Source organism: Rhinichthys klamathensis, unplaced genomic scaffold, assembly GCF_029890125.1.
Source record: "Rhinichthys klamathensis goyatoka isolate OS25496 unplaced genomic scaffold, OSU_Roscu_1.1 h1tg000011l_1, whole genome shotgun sequence".
NCBI classification, from domain to species: Eukaryota; Metazoa; Chordata; class Actinopteri; order Cypriniformes; family Leuciscidae; genus Rhinichthys; species Rhinichthys klamathensis.
The window spans coordinates 13969021-13990419 of NW_026606564.1; the positions used below are offsets into that span (position 1 = coordinate 13969021).

Here is a 21399-nt window from a genome sequence, read left to right on the forward strand (position 1 = left end):
TTTTTCTTTTCTTTAAAAAATTACAATAATACAATAGAAGTAAAAAAATGACTAGACAACAAACAAAGGAGAAAAAAGGGGGAAAATGCATGCATGCCAATTACTCAATGTATTCTACAGTTTACACATTCAAAAATACAGAAATTAATACCTAAAATATTAAGTCATGCCTTAAATGAGTTCTACTATATAGCATGTATATATCTAAATTATAAATACATAAAAATATATATTTTAAGGAAATACAATAGCATAACATCTTTCTAATAAACAACATAAACACTGACTTTGCGCTAGAAAAGTATCCATAAAATCGTAACATGTATATCTTTAATTATGTATCATAATGAAAAGTATAACAATGTTTTCTAATGTTAGTTCATAGTGTATTGTGTTATATTGAAGAGGTATATTTTGTGTTAGGAAGAAGAGGAGGAGGAAGAAGAGTTCTTCAATCAGCGTTATAAAAGCAGAGAATTTGGCCTCTCAGAGTAAGTTTTTTTTTGTCGTCTTTTTTTTTTTCTCTGACATAAGCTATTTTTCAAATTAAGGATGCAGTTTCGTATCATGTATTGAGAAGCTGGTAAGAGAAAGCCTTCAAAGTATCTAGGAAGAATTTGATGTTGACTGATGCAAATCTTCTTGTGCTTCAGACATGCTTTTAAACCACTATGGCACTATGCTACTATGTAATTTTTCAGACCCATCAAACACATGAACAGAAGTGTCATATATGAATGTACCATTTGTCTGTCATGTTTTTTTATCAGTATTGGTTCTGGTCGAATTTAATAGAGAAGGATACATAAACACTTAAATTGGTCAATTAGAATGACAATCATGTTCTCTTTTGTCTTTAAATCTTGATTATTGAGGGCGTAAGAATTTAATTGTTTAGCTTTTCTTACTTTTTTTTAATCTTGAGTTGCTAGGAAACTCAAGTGCCTACAGCACAGGGGGAGTAGTGTTTATTTTAAAGAGAAAAAAAAATCAACATGTTGTTAGAGCTTGAGTGATTAGAAGCTTTAATTTAGTATAGTAGACAGTGGAGTTTACATTCAAAAGTACATAACCCAAAATCACAGAAGTCAGTAAACGAGGAGAGGTCAAAACAAGTCCCCAAAAACTCTTTGGATTCTTTCTATGGTTTTGCATAAGTAGTCACATTTTAGGACTGCTACCCAAAATTTCTGACTGCCAGAAATCGGAGGCTGAAATTCAGTGCAATTGGTGAGCATGTCATAATCCATGAGCATGGCATACTAGGCTGTGTAAGACTGTTGATTTGCTTATTATAAATATTTATGATTGCCAACATTTGACAGAAATGTTGTATAGTGTACACGAGTTTGGAAAGTAGCAGTGAGGTAAAATCCAGTTTTGATTTAAACAAAGTTCCTAGTGACATACATTTTTTAGCCAGTGTCACCACGCCACTTGAACAGCCTTCATTTTAGATTTTCAAAGGCTAAGAATCCCTGAGGCTCCTTCTCTATTTTAGGTTTTGGCTTTTAGACCTTTGAGGCATCGATTTTTAACCATGATTGTTACCTAGGAAGAACTGGGAGTAGGGTTTTTTTTTTCAAAGGAAATTCTCCTGGAGTACCATGATGTTTAGTCTTTGAGCAGAAAATACCTGTGAAATATGTGTGTAACACATCAATGGAATTGACTTTGAACTTTTATAGCCTATAACTTGATGTCCCACAGGTGCATTGACAGGTATTTTTGTCTTCAGACCATACGGTGTGACTTAACCTAGTGTGTGACTCTGTCTCTCTGCTAGGAGTTAGTTTCACTAGGCAGTGTGCAGAAAATTCTCTCTTTCTCCTCTGACTCTTTTCAACAAGTGAAAAAGGAGCACAAAAGAAAATCTGAGCGATGGGCAAAGTAAACATTGTGTGCCTCCGTGTTCACTGCCTGAATGCGACACACATCAGTTTTGCTTTGTGTGTTTGGGGGAAGAGCATGCTGCCCTTGTTTTTGAGCATGGTGAGTGCGAGCGCTGTAAAACGATCACAGTTAAAGTGCTTCGGACAGAGTAACAAGACAACGTTAATAATTGTGTAAAGAAATGGTAAGTCTTTGCACACCAGTGTTATAATTTCTGAAAGACTAAGAAATAAGTAATGGGTGGTGGCAGTGAAAAATGATCAACAATTGCTGAAAGTCATCAGAAATACACTTATGTTGATATTATTTTTAAAAAGTAACTAAAATTTTACTAAAATATTCTCAGAAAACAATCTGGAACTTTGATTGGATGTAATCACAGCAAGACCTTTATATAGCCTACCTTTGCTCAACTGCATGGATCTAATCAAGTCTTTTTTTCTTCTCCGCAATGCTATCAAAACCAAAATGAACTTTGAGTATTGTTGTCAACTGTATGTTTCTCTGGTGCTCAGGACATTTGCTTACTCCATCCAAGAAGCTTCACCAGTTGTGAACTGATGGTGGTGGCAATGGCATCACAGCATTGCATCTTTACTCACTAAGTGTTGCAAAGGCCATGATTGTTTGATTAGGGTTTGAGCTAAACTCTGCATAACAGTGGACCTCGAGGGATAGAGTTGTCCATCACTGCTGTACAGCATATGATGTCTTCCGTGTGCACCAGCTTCACTCTGAGTGTGTTGGCCAATAGGAATACACTGCCCTCCTCGTTTTAACGACGTGGTCCCCACTACCGTGAAACTGGGGCAGGCTCATTTGCTGTCACAAGAGAATCTCTTCTGGACAAAGGTGCCATAAAACATGTTCCCTTACCAGAGAGAGAGAGAGTCAGGCAACTACAGTCCAAAAAGTTTGTTGTCCAAAAAGGCTAGTCAGGCTATGTCCATACATATTCCTTTACTTGTGTATGATACTCTTTTTAATATGTTCTATGAACATGGTGACGGTCAAACGATCAAATCCATTTAAGTGACCTAGACGTCTGACATATCTGAACTTTTTCTTCACTGAAAGGTTGGTAGAGCTTACCTTTTCAACCCTGTCTATTTGTCATCAGTATTGCAAACACAAGTCTAAGACACTGCATATTTGGTCCGGGTTGAGTTTACTATTGTTATGCATGTGTTGGCCTGTTCTTTTTGAGTAGGAATGCAGTTGTAATTAGAATGTCTTCTCTTATCAGAAGGAATGAATAGTGATCACTAACAGTGATGAGCATGGCGAATAGTGATGAACATCATGATTTCTTGACTTGCTGGGCCTTCTGAAAGTGATGTTCTAAATGTTGAAAATAAATGATGACAGTAGTTTGGCCAGTTGTCTTGCAATATTATATGTGCTGCTGACAATCAGTCAGAGGGTGTGTGTTTCTGGGAGGCCATATAAACACTGAATAGATTCCTCCGTGTAGCGGAGGTGGCAGTAGCACTTTCGTCTGACTCTGCAACATGAGCCTCTTTTTGAGCGTGCACCTCCCCAAACAGACTATGCGCTTAAACTTGATGTGCTCACCATTGTACTATTCTTTGAAACTACAGGGGGGGACTAGGAGTAAAACAAAGAGAAAGTAGCGGTGAGCAAACTTAGGTTTGCTTGATTATCCATACATAATTTAAAAAAAAAAACATGTTAAAATGAGAGTATCAAATATGATACATCAGACTTTTGAGGAACGTTTATTCATTAAATCATCTCTCAATCACAATTGTATTGCATTATACTGTAGATATTATGGTACAGACGTACCTGCTCGCCCAGAGTCATATGGAGGCAGTTTGGCCATGCGGAACTGGATCTATTTGCGTCTCAAGAAACGGCACACTGTTCGCTCAGGTTTTCTCTCGGGTTGGATGCCATGGTACAGACGTGGCCGAGGCTGCGTCTGTGCGCCTTCTCCCCTGATCACTTTGCTCCCGGGAGTTCTGAAGAGAGTTCTCCTCGATGGCTCTCCTTGGGAGATTTCGGTCAGGAGGGACCTTTTATCTCAGGCAGGGGGCGAAATCTATCACCCCCGGCAGGACTTGGCAGGAGTCCTTGGGTCTGGTCCAAGAGAGGGCCAAACTCCTAGATTCTGGTCTCTCAACTGAGGTTGAGGAGACCATTCTCTAATCCAGAGCTCCCTCCACGAGGAGACTTTACACCCTGAACTGGAGAGTCTTCACTTCTTGGTGCAGGAATCGGCAGCTGGACCCAGTTAACAACCAAGTTGGTACAATGCTGGAGTTCCTGAAAGATCGTTTTTTTCTGCAGGGTTATCTCCCTCCACTTTAAAAATGTATGTGGTGGCCATCGCTGCTTACCACGCACCTTTGGGTGGGCAATCATTGAGGAGAAACACGTTGGTGTCTTGTTTCCTCCATGGTACTTTGAGGCTGAGGCCTTAAACATACACAAGGGTACCGGCTTTGTATTTGGCCTTGGTATTAGAAGGTTTTTCTCACTCTGAAGACTATTTCTTCTGGCTTTGACATCTCTTAAGAGAATTGACTCAGCATCCCATTCCCTTCTCAGGGAACAATAGTTACAGTCATAGCCTGAGAAGTTTTTAATATTAGATATTAGTTTACAGAAGCTTGGCTACTTTAACATAGTAGTCAGATGTGTTAAGGACAACCTTTGTCAGTAGAGAAGAAATTGATGTTCTGATCTCTGCTGAATGACATCAGGACTAAAATGTAAAATCTTTTGAGCAACAGAGAAACACATCCAGTTGACAAATAATTATCATTTTATTTTCAAGTGCAGTTAAATTGTTTGACTAGTTTCTCTCTTCTCTAAGATGCTTGCATAATGGCACATGCAGCTTAAAGTTAGTTACAGTTAAGCCAGTCCCTGTAGCTGGTTACCGGTCTAGTCTGAAGCTTGTAGGTTTTGAGTAGAAATGTTAGTTGTCTTGGGTTGTTTGAGTTGCTCAGGGAATAGAGAGAATAGTATGAGATTTAGGGCACATGATGATCGACCTACAATTAATCTAGTTATTGCAATATTAAGACATATAAAATAATACTTTCAAAACCACTGGATAAAACTCATCGAAAACATTGATTACAGTTTGTGCATTTCACACAAATGCGTGATGTGGCATTAATGGTACTGAAGTGCCAAATAACCCTTTTACGTTTAACTCAACTCTGGCCCTCGAGTTTAGCTCAAACCTTAATCAAACTCACCTGTCTAATACTTTCTAGTAATCCGAAAGACCTTAATTAGCGTGTTCAGTTGAGTTGGATTCAGGTTGGAGGTAAGCTGTAGGACAGCTGGGGACCACGGGGGTCAGAGTTTTTCTATCCATCTATATTTATTTATTTATTTATATTTTTGAAACAGGAAAAGATTAAGGACAATCGGGCCTGGCTCAGTATAAACCGATTTTCAGCAGGTTCCTGCTCTGCAGAACATAAAACCACATACAAAACAAAGCTTCACACACTAGACAGCTAGAGACAACAACAGACACACAAACCAAGATATTGGGCAACAGGAGGGGCTATAATGGTCATGTGATACTTCTTGATGTGATAGTTCTGATGTGCTGTGGGATCTCATTCCAGGTTTTTGTGAGCACACAAAAAAAAAAAAGATCTCTGTCCATAACAGTTTCTAAAAGCCGGTAAAGGCAAAAGTCCATTTATAAATGATCTCGTAGTGCGCTCAGACCTTGAGCTAAGTTTCGGAACCAATTCGGTTAGAGCAGTTACAGTGTGTCCATTTGAGATTTGATGAAACAGGTTTATCCCATGGCTTATTTTATAGTTCTGAAATGTCAAGGCATTACACAAAGATAGTGCAGTACAGTGGTGAGTCCAGCCTGGGAGCCTGCCATGGATCTTATGAGCTCTATTATAAAGTCGTATTACTGGTTCAATAATCTCATTTGTTGTTTGTGACCAAACAGGTAAACAATACGACAAAGTGGACAGAATGATGGCATGAAGATAGGTTTTTGAAACAGAAAACAACAATGAATTATGAATTATGAGTTGACTTGTGTGCAGTCTGGCAATATGCATTGTTTGGTTTGTCTTATCTACAAATACACTAATGGCATATTTTCAATTAATCATTTATTTCATGGACAACAAAAGAATACACATAATTGTAAGTACAACTGTCTATGTATCTTTTTATCTGTTGTGTCTGCCATTATCATTGCATTGTCCATCTCATTAACACTCCAAATTACTTGCTGACATGTAGATCCTTGCACTCTGTTTCTCTTATTGTTTCTTCTCTACACTGAAAAAAAAAGTCCTTTGAATTTACTTGATTTTAATGTGTACATCGGTCCCACATGATCAGAATGTGTTCAACTGACACAATTTTCCTCTTTTTCTCAATTAATTATTGCTTGTCAAACCAAAGTATTTAATTCCCGTAGACTGCTTAAAATAATCATGTTGATTCAAGACATTATTTGTAATTACTGTAATACAAATTTATTGTGTAATGTTAAGCGATTTCATCATGTCAAGGGTACCAGATTTCCAACTGTAACTACAACTTGATTTCTCAATGCTAATATTAACAGTATTGTTACACTAAAGCAATTTCATTATGTTTCTGGTATCAGAGTTGTGTAAATCTAACTCGCTTAAGTGAACTATTGTAGACGTTTTGAATGTGTGTGTGAATACAAAATCATAAATGTAAAAAATACATATTGGCATTGAAAATAAATGCAAAAGGCAAAGAGTTTTGTATTATTGTTGTATTGATATTTTCAAAAATGGAGGACTTAACAGTTCCCATGAACTAATTTCATAGAGAATTACAAAAAACATACATAATGCAAACCACAGTTGTTTAGAGAGGATTCACACAACTAATGTAAATTCTGCATTGTGTAACATATGTAACCACACACAGTAAGTGGAGCATATACTCAAATTCATAAAGAACTCTTTCTCTTGCAATAACATTTGACAGTAAGTGGAGCATATACTCAAATTCATAAAGAACTCTTACTCTTGCAATAACATTTGACAGTAAGTGGAGCATATACTCAAAATCATAAAGAACTCTTACTCTTGCAATAAGATTTGACAGTAAGTGGAGCATATACTCAAATTCATAAAGAACTCTTACTCTTGCATTAACATTTGACAGTAAGTGGAGCATTAACATACTTCAAATGTTCGTCAATGTGGATTAAGAACAGCAAACTAATTTATAAACCTAGAATTCATTTCAGTGGATTCACAAAAACACTGTAAATTCTGCATTGTGTAACATACTCAAATTCATAAAGAACTCTTGCATTAACATTTGACACTAAATAGAGCATATACTTAAAATGCTGTTCTTAATACATGTTGACGAACAAAAACATTTCTAAAAATAGTAACCGTCAGTTGTCAGTTAACCGACAGAGGACTCTACTTAAACAGAGGACTTGTGGACAGAGGACTCTACTTAAAGGAACACTCTGACTTTTTGGGACTTTAGCCTATTCACCTTATCCCCCAGAGTTAGATAAGTCCATACATACCTTTTTCATCTCCGTGCGTGCTATAAGTCTGTTTGACGCACCCACCGCTAGCCTAGCTTAGCACAAAGACTGGATGTAAATGGTTGCAGCTAGCATACTAATCCAAATAAGTGACAAAATAACGCAAACATTTTCCTATTTACATGTTGTGATTTGTATAGTCACAGAGTGTACAAAAAACAAAGTCACATGAGACACAGACATATTTTAACCGTATAAATACTGGGAATATTCTCTGAAGGCGAAGCACTGCTACTCGGGCGGAGTGATAACCGCAGCACCTGAGACGCCCCGTGGTGAGGAGCAGAGAGCGCGTCTCAGGTGCTGCGGTTATCACTCCGCCCGAGTAGCAGTGCTTCACCTTCAGAGAATATAGTTCCCAGTATTTATACGGTTAAAATAATGTCTGTGTCTCATGTGACTTTGTTTTTTGTACACTCTGTGACTATACAAATCACAACATGTAAATAGGAAAATGTTTGCGTTATTTTGTCACTTATTTGGATTAGTATGCTAGCTGCAACCATTTACATCCAGTCTTTGTGCTAAGCTAGGCTAGCGGTGGGTGCGTCAAACAGACTTATAGCACGCACGGAGATGAAAAAGGTATGTATGGACTTATCTAACTCTGGGGGATAAGGTGAATAGGCTAAAGTTTCAAAAAGTCGGAGTGTTCCTTTAAACAGAGGACTTGTGGACAGAGGACTTGTGGACAGAGGACTCTACTTAAACAGAGGACTTGTGGTTTTTTTTACACAGACAACCATTTACTACTTACACAGAGGACTTGTGGTTTTTCAGTGGCAGTGCAGCCTCTCTGACACTTTCACTGAAAGAGCCCGTTCTTTAAAGCGAGTGCTTTATTTGATAGTTTATCTCCATCCAGTTCCATAAAAATCTTTTGGACTACCTCAAAAGTGTAGCGGAGGTCAGTAGGGTAGCTGAGGTTCAAGGCATACATCAACCCAAACAGCATAGCAACAGCTAATGATGCATTGTCCAGATATTGCAACACCTTCATGCCTTCAAGGACAATGCCAACATCCTCTGGTTCATCAGAAGCATGTTGTTTGAGAACATAAATCCCAAGAGTGGTCTCTTCAATGGCCTTATTGATGCTGACTTCATCCATGCCCTGTACAAAACAAACATAGGTAAATGTAGGAAAATAAGACCTAATGAGAAAAGAATAAAGATTAAACTAAGCAGCCATACTAGGGCTGGGTATCGATTCAGATGTTCCAATTTGATTTGATTTCGACTTGTAAGCTCTCAATTCGATTCTCGATTCGATTCTAAATTAATAAAAATAAAGTAACAACGGGAAACATTGTATTTTAATTTCGAGAGGGATGTACAAAAACAAATGCTTAATATATATTAGCAAAACCATACATTTATACATGTTCTGCTAATTAATGAATAATTTCATCTCAAGTGAACAGGTAAGAGAACAGGAGAAGAGTGGAAGGAAAAACAACAAAAAAGAGATTCATGTACTTACCACATATTCCTGCACAAGGCTTTCTGGATCTTTACCCATGTAGATACAGACTCCCTTAATGACACACTCTCGTCCAGCATCTACATCATCACACTGAAAGAAAATTTATGACAGTTGTTTTCAGATATCATTGGTGACTTCAAATGTTACATTTAAGTCAAGTTTGGTTTGGCTAACCCTAAGCGTTTGGAGAATTTTGCAGAAAACTTTTATCTGACTCCATTTCATCACAAACCTCGAATTTAGGTTTGAATGCCAATTGATTACTGACTATTTATATAATAATTGACCTAGACACTTGATTATTTAACTCTTTCCTCAATAAGGGCATTCCAAGTCTTAAATGTGCACGGACAGTCCAGGTATGTACATGGAAAGCGAGAACTACGTCCAAAATGTGGATGCTTTAACTTATAGTGATGCAAAAGCTTGGACCTACTTGACACAGTTTCTGTACAACCCTTACAACTCCACATTCCCAGGACCTAACCCTGTAACATAAAAAAAAGTCATTAGGTACAATTAAAGCTCCAAATTGAAATTTAGATATAAACAAAATGGTCCACTATTAAACTAGTAACTACACAATTAAAATATAAAAAACACATATACTATCTAGACTAACACTAAACAACTAAATATGTTTTTAATGTTGTTAAATATCCTATTGGAATTGCAACATTTATAATGCAAGCATACATTTTGAATTATGTATTTAAGTCACAGATTTAGGACTTTAGCAGCAATACGAAAGGAAATTAACAGACTTACCCATTAAAAGCTTTTGAGTGTGTGTGCAAAGATGACCTATGATATAAATTATTTAGAATTAGTGAGGAACTCAGCACATAGCTTCACATAATTGAAAGACCACAAACAGACAGTGCAATAGAATAGGAGTGCAATAATTCTGAATAGAATATACATATTGATAAAATGTTTTTTGAATGTGCCTTATGTAAGATTTTAAATATGTAAGATAGCAATAACTGTAAAGTGACTATTTTAATGGGGGTTAAATGTAGGTTAATTAATCTGTTCTTTTGTTTGAATTCATTTTGATTTTGTTAAGTTACATTTTTTTTTTTTTTTTTTGCTTTTCAATCCGGAAGAACGAAATTGCTTGGAAAAAAACGCAAAAATAACCAATTTCAAACACCAGTGCGTTTAGTGTTTTAAGAGATGTGCAGCCTGTACATATCGGTCACATCTCAAAATGTGTTTTGGGGTTTTATGACCCTTTAAGGAATTGCGAGGTGGAATAGCTGCAGATTTCTCTCACGCACTTTATGAGCAGTGACTTCATGTCTCATTTGTCTCAGACGCGCTGCGCTGATCACACGTATTTAGCAAAATGATTTGCCTTTTGCTGAATACTGCGCTTCAACTGTTTAAAAATCACCTGTTTTTAAACCTCAGTGCTTAAAACACATGCAAACGATAAGCTTTCGAGGTCGCGCAGCATAGCAACGTAACATGAACGCAACCACACAGAGATAACAGTTAATTCAAAATCTATACATCGAAGTTGAGCTTCGAGCGGGAAACTCAACTTCCATAGGAATTAACTAAAAACGTTCGCTCTGCTCTTTGCTTCGATCACGCACTTTTATTGAAAATGAGGTCGACACTCGCAAAAGGCCCTTTTTTGCCATTTGCGAGTGTCGACCTCATTTTCAATAGCCTAAGTTATGCGTGATCGAAGCGAGGAGCAGAGCGAACGTTTTTAGTTCATGGAAGTTGAGTTTCCTGCTCGAAGCTCATTTTCAATGCAAAGCTTTAATCAACATGAGGAAAACAAGATTCACAATATTTAATTTGATGAGAAATACCTCAGTTTCAAAAATACCAGTTGTGCTTAGGTGCTGAGGTTTCCACCGACTGAGAGTGACGTTAGGCCTACGTTGACTCTTGATGCTAAATCTAACAGAGGGTGTTAAAGTGTTGATAATTGTACTGAAAACTGTAATCTAGTGGAAATATCACCTAAATTACTACAAAACAAACATAAAGCAATATGATTAACTTACTTTTTAGAAATTCGGTCGGTGTCCGTCGTCTGAGGCTGCAGAGTCTTGCACAGTTTTGGCGCAAATTGACGGTTGATTCTCCTTTTACTGCATTTGGCGCATCCTTCTAATTGATGCATTACCGCCACCTTCTGATCCGGAGTACCCCGGTTGTGCCCAAACACAATTATATTGATTTCAGTTTTTAATTCAATCAATTTCCATCAACGTGAGAAAAATGTCTAAATACAGCACTTAAAAGAAATAAATGAAATCTACTTGATTAAATCATATTCACCAAAGAAACATAAATGAATCGTGTTGTATATATATGCTTTATTTGTGTAATTTCAAAGACCTGATATGTCCATTTTTTTCAGTGTATTTATTTCTTTTATTCAAGAATGTTCCCCTGGTTTTCTCTTGAATTCTGTTTTATTTAGCCTGAATCGATAGCCATTGTTTTTATTCTAATTTCCAGATTTTTATCACACACCCTTGTGAATTGTGATTGTGCATGCTGCAAATGATATAACTCTTGTGTCTGAGATATAACATGTCCACGCAGAAGGAGACGGAGACCGTACTTGTACAGGAAGCGGGCCATCCACCGAGGACGACCATCTCCAGCAGAGGCAGAGGAGGAACCTGCTTGCAAGCCAGCGGAAGAGCAGCCTGTGAATGCTTTTGCTGGCCGCCGTGAGAGACGCAAAAAGATTAACATGTCCGTCTGGGAGCAAAGGACAAACCAGCTGCGGAAACGTCGCAAGATGGCCAGTCGTGAGGTACTGTTTGGCAGTCCCACAGAGGATCAGTTGGACACTCCAGTGAGTGATCATCACCAACAGAGCTGCATGTCCCCTGAGGCAAGCCCTTTACACTTGCCAGAATCACCAATGTCTGTGGGGATTCCCCTGCCAGAGCCACCCATGTCTATCACTATTCCTCTCCCTGAACCTCCAGAGTCTGAGCCGTTGCCCCTGATGGGATCGGGGCTGGAGGAGAGGCCGAGCGTTAATAACCACCATTCAAATACAGAAAGGAAGCATCGTGTGGCAAGAAAGTTTCGGGCTGCTGCCATTGCAGGGGTAGCAGAGGGTGGGCGACACAAACGGCACAGACATCGAGAGCCCAGAACAGAGAGCCGAAATGCAGAGAATCACCAGCAATTTGGGTGCAGTGAGAAACAGGCTGAAGAGGGTGAGGGTAAAATGGAGGAAACACAGTCTAAAACCATGATGCACATGCATGAAACTGAAATGTCTGGCAAGCAAATTGAGAACCAGGAGGAATGCACAAGGTAAGAATACCATCGCAACTCATTTTATTTAGCAAGTTACTAAGTTCGCATGCTAGTTTACCTTATGCCACTGTTGACATGCTGTTACTGTTGTGCTTCGGTAAAGAACTAATAATGAATGAATTTAGAAATGTGAGTGGTACAATTATAGCTGAAAGTAACTCCCAGCTTGGTTTTCTATTTGTTGAAGTTGTTCTGCAAGGCACAGAACAGAGCAAAGTTATGTGAAATTATTTTTCAAGATCAAACATTCACACCTGTACATTTGTATTTAAGGGAGTTTGTGGGAGACGTGACAGGACTTTCCCAAGCATCTGGCCTTCAGGAGCTTCAGTCTGTCTGTACGGGAATGGAGGATCAAGCAGAAAGCCAGGAAACTCCATTTCTGAGGCACAAAGAAGACTTTACATCAGAATCTAAATACATCACAGGGGAAGTCTCAGACATTGAGAACAACGGCAGCTATCTTAACCAGGATGCGTGTATAATAGAAACCTGCATTAAAAGAGAGACGTCAACCCAGCCTTTGTTGGAAATGGCGCCAATGAGTGGTATTTAAGCTGTCTCTTCCCTCCATCCATCCATTCTGCTTCTGTTTTTTTAATTGTATCTTTACTGTGCAGAATATGATTCCTCTAGATTGGTTATATCAGTTATGACCAATATGATTCCTCTAGATTGGTTATATCAGTTATGACCAATATGATTCCTCTAGATTGGTTATATCAGTTATGACCAATATGATTCCTCTAGATTGGTTATATCAGTTATGACCAATATGATGCCTCTAGATTGGTTATATCATACCAATTTCTAGAGTGTCAGATGCTTTGGAAATTAAGCACCAAACCAAAACAGTTTGATAGTAAACCAAAATATAATATCTTTAAAATGTTAGTGAAATCAATATAATTTTGATATTATAATATAAAGCCCCTAATACGTCTAGCTTCTTACTGTAAGTGACAGGTATGCAGCAAATACTTTGAAGTTTGGTTAGCATAGTCTTTAATGTTAATGTTTTCTCCTCCCTTTTACATGTGTATCTAAGGACATGTAACTGGTCACAATTTCACGATTCAATGCATTTTCAAAATTACAAATTTTCCACAATGTCTCTTAATTAAAGATCATAAAAGCTGGGTGCATAACGAATATAAAAGAAGTATCAGAATGATGTTTGGAGAACAGCATGTCAAGCAATCTCCAAAAAGAATTTTATCTGAACTACCTATTTGCATTTAGCAATGTTTTTACTCTGTAACTTTATCAGAACATACGTGTGAGAACCATTACTATAATACAATGTGCAATGAATGAAGTGTGAGTTTGAAATAAGCAGTTTTCAGTAATGAAGTGGTGTTTGGTGTTTTTCTTAGTGATCAAAGTGCAACAGTGAAGTAGTTTAGTGGCTGATGGTGGCTGAGTCCTGAAGGAGGGGTGGACTGTAGCCATTGATTCTGTTTGCAAAGCGGATAATTTGCTAAAGTGAGGACAGATTCATTTATAGAGACACAGAAGTGGGTCATCAATGCCTGTGGCAATCTCAGAAAATAAAGAGCAGTTTGTCTTTAGAGTATTCCGTTCCATTGCTACGGAAGCGTATTGCATTCACTTGAGGAAAAAAAATCTACTCTGTTTTTCTGAATTAACGAGTTATCTCAGAATTACAAGAGAATTTTTCATGGAAAAAAAGTTTTTGCTCTGTTTTTCTGAATTAACGAGTTAATATCTCAGAATTATGAGAGAATTTTTTCTTGAAAAACATTTTTTTCACTCTGTTTTTATGAATTAATGAGTTACTCATTATTTTGAGATAATTAAGTCATTAATTCAGAAAAACAGAGCCAAAACTTTTTTTTCATGAAAAATTATCTCGTAATTCTGAGATATTAACTCGTTAATTCAGAAAAACAGAGCAAAAACTTTTTTTTCATGAAAAAATCTCGTAATTCTGAGATAATTAACTCGTTAATTCAGAAAAACAGTCGATTCTTTTCCTCAAGTAAATGCAATACGCTTCCGTACATTGCTGTAGTAGTCTTGATGCTGGGTGTTGCGTGAAAGCTCGGTTAGTGTTAACTCAGGCAAATCTACAGTAAATCTCATTCAGGTTATTTACATCTAATATATTTATGCTGAAACGTCACTTAAAACAGTTATGAAACATGTCACACAATGGGCTCAGGTATATTCCAGCCTGTGCATGCCATAAGTGGAATGAAAAGCAAATTAGATAAGCAAAATCACAAGAAATCGTGGTCAAGATCAGAACCTAGGAGCCTACAGAGAGTCCAATGAGTTGTACCAAGAAAATGATAGGCACAACAATTCAGAAATAGAGTTTTATACAGTTCAATGCATGTTTAATGAAAGCCCAAACATATGTACTTTGAGACCAGCAACACAGCTTGCCAGCTATTTGCAGTTATATATTTGCCCTGATATATATTTACCCTGGCAATCACACTCCATTCACAGAGCCAAAGCCACTAAGAAATCTTATTGCAGCATATGAAATCGCTACATTTGATGAAGAACTTTTGCAAACATTAACAAAGTATGTTCTATACAGTATGCACGTATGTAGTATGAATACAATGCAATGCCATGCAGGCATTGTCATGTGACACACATCAGTGGTGTTACTTCCCCACCCTTTACGACTCTTTTCCCGTGGCCCCATGGGATAGTAAAGTGTCCATCAGATGCACGCTTCAGAATCTCAGAGAAAGCATTAGGTCATCCTGCTATTTCTTGTGTATTGTTTTTTTGTGTTTTAATACTGCAAATTCGGACATACTGTGCACTGCTATTCACATACTATGTAATAGGGAAGTAAACATATTTGGACGTAGGGGTGATAGGGGTTAAATCCTCAACTGTCTGGCGTTTAGAAGTTTGCACAGGCTTTAAGTTGACGACCGGTACTTTCAAATTTTAAGATGGAAACCAAACTGAACCTCAAAACTGCACACTCAAAATAAACTGTAAACATTTAACCTTGACAAAATTACAAAAAAACATTTTTGACAGAAAAAAAAAACACTTCCCAAATAAACATTGTGAATATACTCTGCATTTTAGACACAAATTAGTGTGTTGTTGTGGAAAGAGAGTTAATAACTAAATCATAAAGAATACACAGCAATACATTACATTAGTGTATTTATTGTAATATTATTTAACTTTTCACAAGGACGTTTTTCACATGTTGTTTTTGTTAAATGTTCATACATATTTAAATTCATTTATCAAAATGTAAAATATTTGGTATATTTTTGTATTTTTGTATTGTATTTTGATTGTAATTTGATTGTAATTTTGAAATATCAAAAAATAAATTCAGTTTTCACAGTAAATTTGACTAAAATTAATGACACAACTATATAAATATATACACTCACCTAAAGGATTATTAGGAACACCTGTTCAATTTCTCATTAATGCAATTATCTAATCAACCAATCACATGGCAGTTGCTTCAATGCATTTAGGGCTGTGGTCCTGGTCAAGACAATCTCCTGAACTCCAAACTGAATGTCAGAATGGGAAAGAAAGGTGATTTAAGCAATTTTGAGCGTGGCATGGTTGTTGGTGCCAGACGGGCCGGTCTGAGGATTTCACAATCTGCTCAGTTACTGGGATTTTCACGCACAACCATTTCTAGGGTTTACAAAGGATGGTGTGAAAAGGGAAAAACATCCAGTATGCGGCAGTCCTGTGGGCGAAAATACCTTGTTGATGCTAGAGGTCAGAGGAGAATGGGCCGACTGATTCAAGCTGATAGAAGAGCAACTTTGACTGAAATAACCACTCGTTACAACCGAGGTATGCAGCAAAGCATTTGTGAAGCCACAACACACACAACCTTGAGGCGGATGGGCTACAACAGCAGAAGACCCCACCGGGCACCACTCATCTCCACTACAAATAGGAAAAAGAGGCTACAATTTGCAAGAGCTCACCAAAATTGGACAGTTGAAGACTGGAAAAATGTTGCCTGGTCTGATGAGTCTTGATTTCTGTTGAGACATTCAGATGGTAGAATCAGAATTTGGCGTAAACAGATTGAGAACATGGATCCATCATGCCTTGTTACCACTGTGCAGGCTGGTGGTGGTGGTGATGTAATGGTGTGGGGGATGTTTTCTTGGCACACTTTAGGCATCGTTTAAATGCCACGGCCTACCTGAGCATTGTTTCTGACCATGTCCATCCCTTTATGGCCACCATGTACCCATCCTCTGATGGCTACTTCCAGGAGGATAATGCACCATGTCACAAAGCTTGAATCATTTCAATTTGGTTTCTTGAACATGACAATGAGTTCACTGTACTAAAATGGACCCATCAGTCACCAGATCTCAACCCAATAGAGCATCTTTGGGATGTGGTGGAATGGGAGCTTCGTGACCTGGATGTGCATCCCACAAATCTCCATCAACTGCAAGATGCTATCCTATCAATATGGGCCAACATTTCTAAAGAATGCTTTCAGCACCTTGTTGAATCAATGCCATGTAGAATTAAGGCAGTTCTGAAGGCAAAAGGGGGTCAAACACAGTATTAGTATGGTGTTCCTAATAATCCTTTAGGTGAGTGTATATATATACACACATATATAGCTAGCTGTGTCATTAATTTTAGTCAAATTTACTGTGGCTAAAATGGAATTTATTTTTTGATATTTCAAAAATTATATTTCACTTGACAAAGAAATCAAAATTATACCAAATATTTTACATTTTGGTAAAAAAAAAAAAAAAAAAATATATATATATATATATATATATACACTTTTCATCCATAAATATTGATTTGGTTTTGTAATAATATATATATATATATATATATAATAAAAAAAAATATATATATATATATAAATATATATTTTTTATTTTCTTTTTCTTTTTTATTACAAAACCAAATCAAAATTTATGGATGAAAAACCGAAACTGAAATCCATTGTTTTTTAGATATTCTTGTGCTTGGGTCGGGTAGCAGACCTTTACTTACAATTAATAAAATGCCACTATGGTATATTTACTTGAAAATGGGTTCAAGAATAGTAATTTTCATATTTAGATTTAAACCTGTTGTGAATGAAGTGCTGACATATTTGTTTTGTTCTCTTGATTTAACCCGTCACAGTCAGTTTCAAGGATGTGGAAGCCAGTCACTCAGATAAAGTTGACGATGATGACGATGATGATGATGATGACGATGATGATGATGAGAATGGAGGTGAACAGTCGACTGTCCCCAAACCTGACATACCAGACAGCATGTTCATATTCAAAAGCACAAATCCGTAAGTGTTTACACAATCTCACACCTATAGTTGTTTGTACAATATACCATGCATGACAAACGGGACAAATATAACATTAAACTGATTTTTCTTTCTGTAACTTAAGCATAAGAAGGATCTGCCACTATGTGGTGACCCTGCGGTACTTTGAGATGACCATTCTCCTGGTGATTGTGGCCAGCAGTATTGCACTAGCTGCTGAGGACCCTGTGTGCGCCAGTTCAGAGAGGAATAAAGTAAACTATTGTATTTCAACATATTACATTATTTATTATACGAGTCCTTAATAATTCAATGAGTATTTTGATTTTAAAGTGCCCCTATTATGCTATTTTAAATGTTCCTAATTTTGTTTTGTAGTGTCCTACAATAGGCTTACATGCATCCAGGGTAAAACACAACAAAAAAAATTCCCATAATATATATTGTAGCCTACATCAGCTAATTTCTCACAAGAATCTGAAAACAATTTGTTTAAAGATTCAGTCTCTCTAAAACCCTCCTTTCTGCAAGCCTACTCTGCTCTTGATTGGTCAGATGGCTCAGTCTGCTTTTGACTGGTCAGATGGCTCAGTCTGCTCTGATTGGTCAGATGGCTCAGTCTGCTCTGATTGGTCAGATGGCTCAGTCTACTCTGCTCTGATTGGTCAGATGGCTCAGTCTGCTCTGACTGGTCAGATGGCTCAGTCTACTCTGCTCTGATTGGTCAGATGCCCAGTCTGTTGTGATTGATCTACTCTGCTCTGATTGGTCAGATGCCCAGTCTGTTGTGATTGGTCAGATGGCTCAGTCTGTTGTGATTGGTTAGTTTACTCTGCTCTGATTGGTCAGATGGTTCAGTCTGTTGTGATTGGTCTACTCTGCTCTGATTGGTCAGATGACCCAGTCTGTTGTGATTGGTCTACTCTGCTCTGATTGGTCAGATGCCCAGTCTGTTGTGATTGGTTTACTCTGCTCTGATTGGTCAGATGTCTCAGTCTGTTGTGATTGGTCTACTCTGCTGTGATTGGTCAGATGGTTCAGTCTGTTGTGATTGGTCTACTCTACTCTGATTGGTCTGATGGCTCAGTCTGTTGTGATTGGTCTACTCTGCTCTGATTGGTCAGATGACCCAGTCTGTTGTGATTGGTCTACTCTGCTGTGATTGGTCAGATGGTTCAGTCTGTTGTGATTGGTCTACTCTGCTCTGATTGGTCAGATGACCCAGTCTGTTGTGATTGGTCTACTCTGCTGTTATTGGTCAGATGGTTCGGTCTGTTGTGATTGGTTTACTCTGCTCTGATTGGTCAGATGACCCAGTCTGTTGTGATTGGTCTACTATGCTGTGATTGGTCAGATGGTTCAGTCTGTTGTGATTGGTCTACTCTGCTCTGATTGGTCAGATGCCCAGTCTGTTGTGATTGGTTTACTCTGCTCTGATTGGTCAGATGGCTCAGTCTGTTGTGATTGGTCTACTCTGCTCTGATTGGTCATATGGCTCAGTCTGTTGTGATTGGTCTACTCTGCTCTGATTGGTCATATGGCTCAGTCTGTTGTGATTGGTCTACTCTGCTCTGATTGGTCAGATACCCAGTCTATTGTGATTGGTCTACTCTCCTCTGATTGGTCAGATGGCTCAGTCTGCTGTGATTGGTCGTGAAGAAAACGTCTATTACCATAACTGAATTTCAGCTCCGGAGGCTTCCTCAGCGCTTGATACAACGTGATACGAATATTAACGATGGAAGTAATACTGGAAGTGCTGACGACTTGTTTCGGCAGTTCAAATGCGATTCTTTCCTTTAGGAGACAATGACTTTATTTGTTGTGCACTAATCTTTAAAACTTTTTCAGACCTCTACATTCACAAACAGTTATATTACACACTGCATGCAAGGTAAAATTTGAAAAAGCATAAAAGGGGCACATCAAATCAGCATGCCGATTCTTGTTCTGTCTTTTGACACAAAAATGCAAATAAAAGTGACAGGTTTGTTTACTGTGTTTGCAGGTTCTCCGTTACTTTGATTATGTTTTCACTGGCGTTTTCACATTTGAGATGATTATAAAGGTATCTGCTTTCTTACTTCAAACATGATTTTAAATAACTGTTATATTAAAGGTGGTGTAAGGAATTTATATAACTTCATGACATGCCCTCTTCCAAAACCCTGCCCTCCAAAGACATTTCACCTAACCCGATTTCAGCAATCCCCAAATCATTGACTGGCAGTGAGCCTTTATGATTGGCTAAAAAGGTGTGGGCTTCTCCCCTAATACTTTTTCAATTCTAGGGACAACACAGAGACAGATGTGATATGTCATTTCAATTATATATTTTTTTGTATATAGATATATGGGTAAACATATATAGAATGTTACTTATAATATACCGAAAATTATATACTCTATATTCTCTATAATATTGTAATATACCATTTTATACAGATGATTGACCAGGGCCTCATTCTTCATGATGGATCATATTTCCGGGACTTGTGGAACATTCTAGACTTTATTGTGGTGGTTGGAGCTCTAATTGCCTTTGCATTGACGTAAGTATTTCAAGTGATATCCATCTTCCTTGTGTGAAAAGTTGTTGCATAAAGTCAGATTTCTGATGATGATATTAACCTGTAATCGTTTTGCTTTAGAGGCATCTGGGGATAACTCCAGATTCCAGACCGGATAACATTGGATAACTTTATACAAATATGTTTCCCTTCCTACATTTTTGCAAAACTCCAAAAATGTACCTATACATACAATTCACTGCAGTTTCCAGCTTAATTGGTTCACCCAAAGATGAAAAAAAAGTATTCACTCACCCTCATGTCGTTCCAAACCGTAAGACTTTCGTTTGTCTTTAAAACACAAGTGAAGATATTTTTAATTAAATCTGAGAGATTTCTGTCCCTCCATTGACAGAAAGCCGCCTCTCGGACAGCGAGTAACCCCTAATTCAGAATATATGGCAAAATACACTCAAGTTATTAATTAATAACGGAACTGTATTCTAAAGTCTTACCGATATAGGCAAGTAGGTGAACTGCTATAATTGGATATTAATTGTGAGTGAATGTGGTTGATTAGTCGTTTTATTTTCAGGTCTCAGTGGATAACCAGACCATTATTTTCCTGGCTAGAAGGCAATTATAGGGACAGAGGTTGTTTTTTTTATGTTAGGAAACTTAGAAGTTGCAAAAAAGCAGGATTTAAGTTTAGTTCTGCTAATATTCTGCCCAGATTAGGCCACTCTAGTCATTAATGACCATCAGCATCAACGTCTTTATTTTTACTCGAACCTGTCCATTCTTACAGTGCAGTCACATTAGCAAAAGGTTCATTTTCTACGGTTAATAGTGTAGCGCTGTATTAAAACAAACAGCTTTATGTTGGTCTACTACATGACCAGTGAATCCACTGCAAAATCTTTCGCCCTCACCTGTAATTCCCATTTGCGTGGATTCTGAAATTACTGAAAATTCGAAACAAAGTTAAATGTGCCCACACATTTAGGCTCCAGTTGACAACAGTACTAGACCGAGATTAGTAAGTGAAGACTGGCCTGTGGGTTTATGTGTTATTTGATAGATTGGGAAGGTTGGAGTCCAGAGGATCACACTTACTAACTTTTGTAGTTTATGCAGGCTAAACGGGTATAGTCATCATTTACTACCAAATGCTCTATGCTAATTGTAGGGTATAGTGTGTAAAAAAAAAAGAGTACAGTATATGAAAAGCCAAACAGTCTCTTCATTCTTTGTGTGCAACTTCATCAGTGGACCTCGGACAGTAGAAGAAGCTGGTGGCAACTGCACTAGTGGAGGTGGTGTGTTAAGAGATTTG

General features: G+C 37.6%; 1 protein-coding gene across 1 annotated transcript in view; it reads left to right on the forward strand.

The window, feature by feature from the left end:
- The window catches only part of cacna1eb (calcium channel, voltage-dependent, R type, alpha 1E subunit b), a 116065-nt gene that overhangs the window by 57027 nt on the left and 37639 nt on the right, over nt 1–21399 (forward strand). Inside the window, exons 18-24 of the mRNA XM_056265621.1 lie at nt 424–491; nt 11526–12257; nt 12534–12808; nt 17412–17571; nt 17678–17807; nt 19562–19621; nt 19999–20105. Of these exons, the coding sequence (XP_056121596.1) occupies nt 424–491; nt 11526–12257; nt 12534–12808; nt 17412–17571; nt 17678–17807; nt 19562–19621; nt 19999–20105 (1532 nt within the window). The remainder of the gene's footprint in view (nt 1–423; nt 492–11525; nt 12258–12533; nt 12809–17411; nt 17572–17677; nt 17808–19561; nt 19622–19998; nt 20106–21399) is intronic.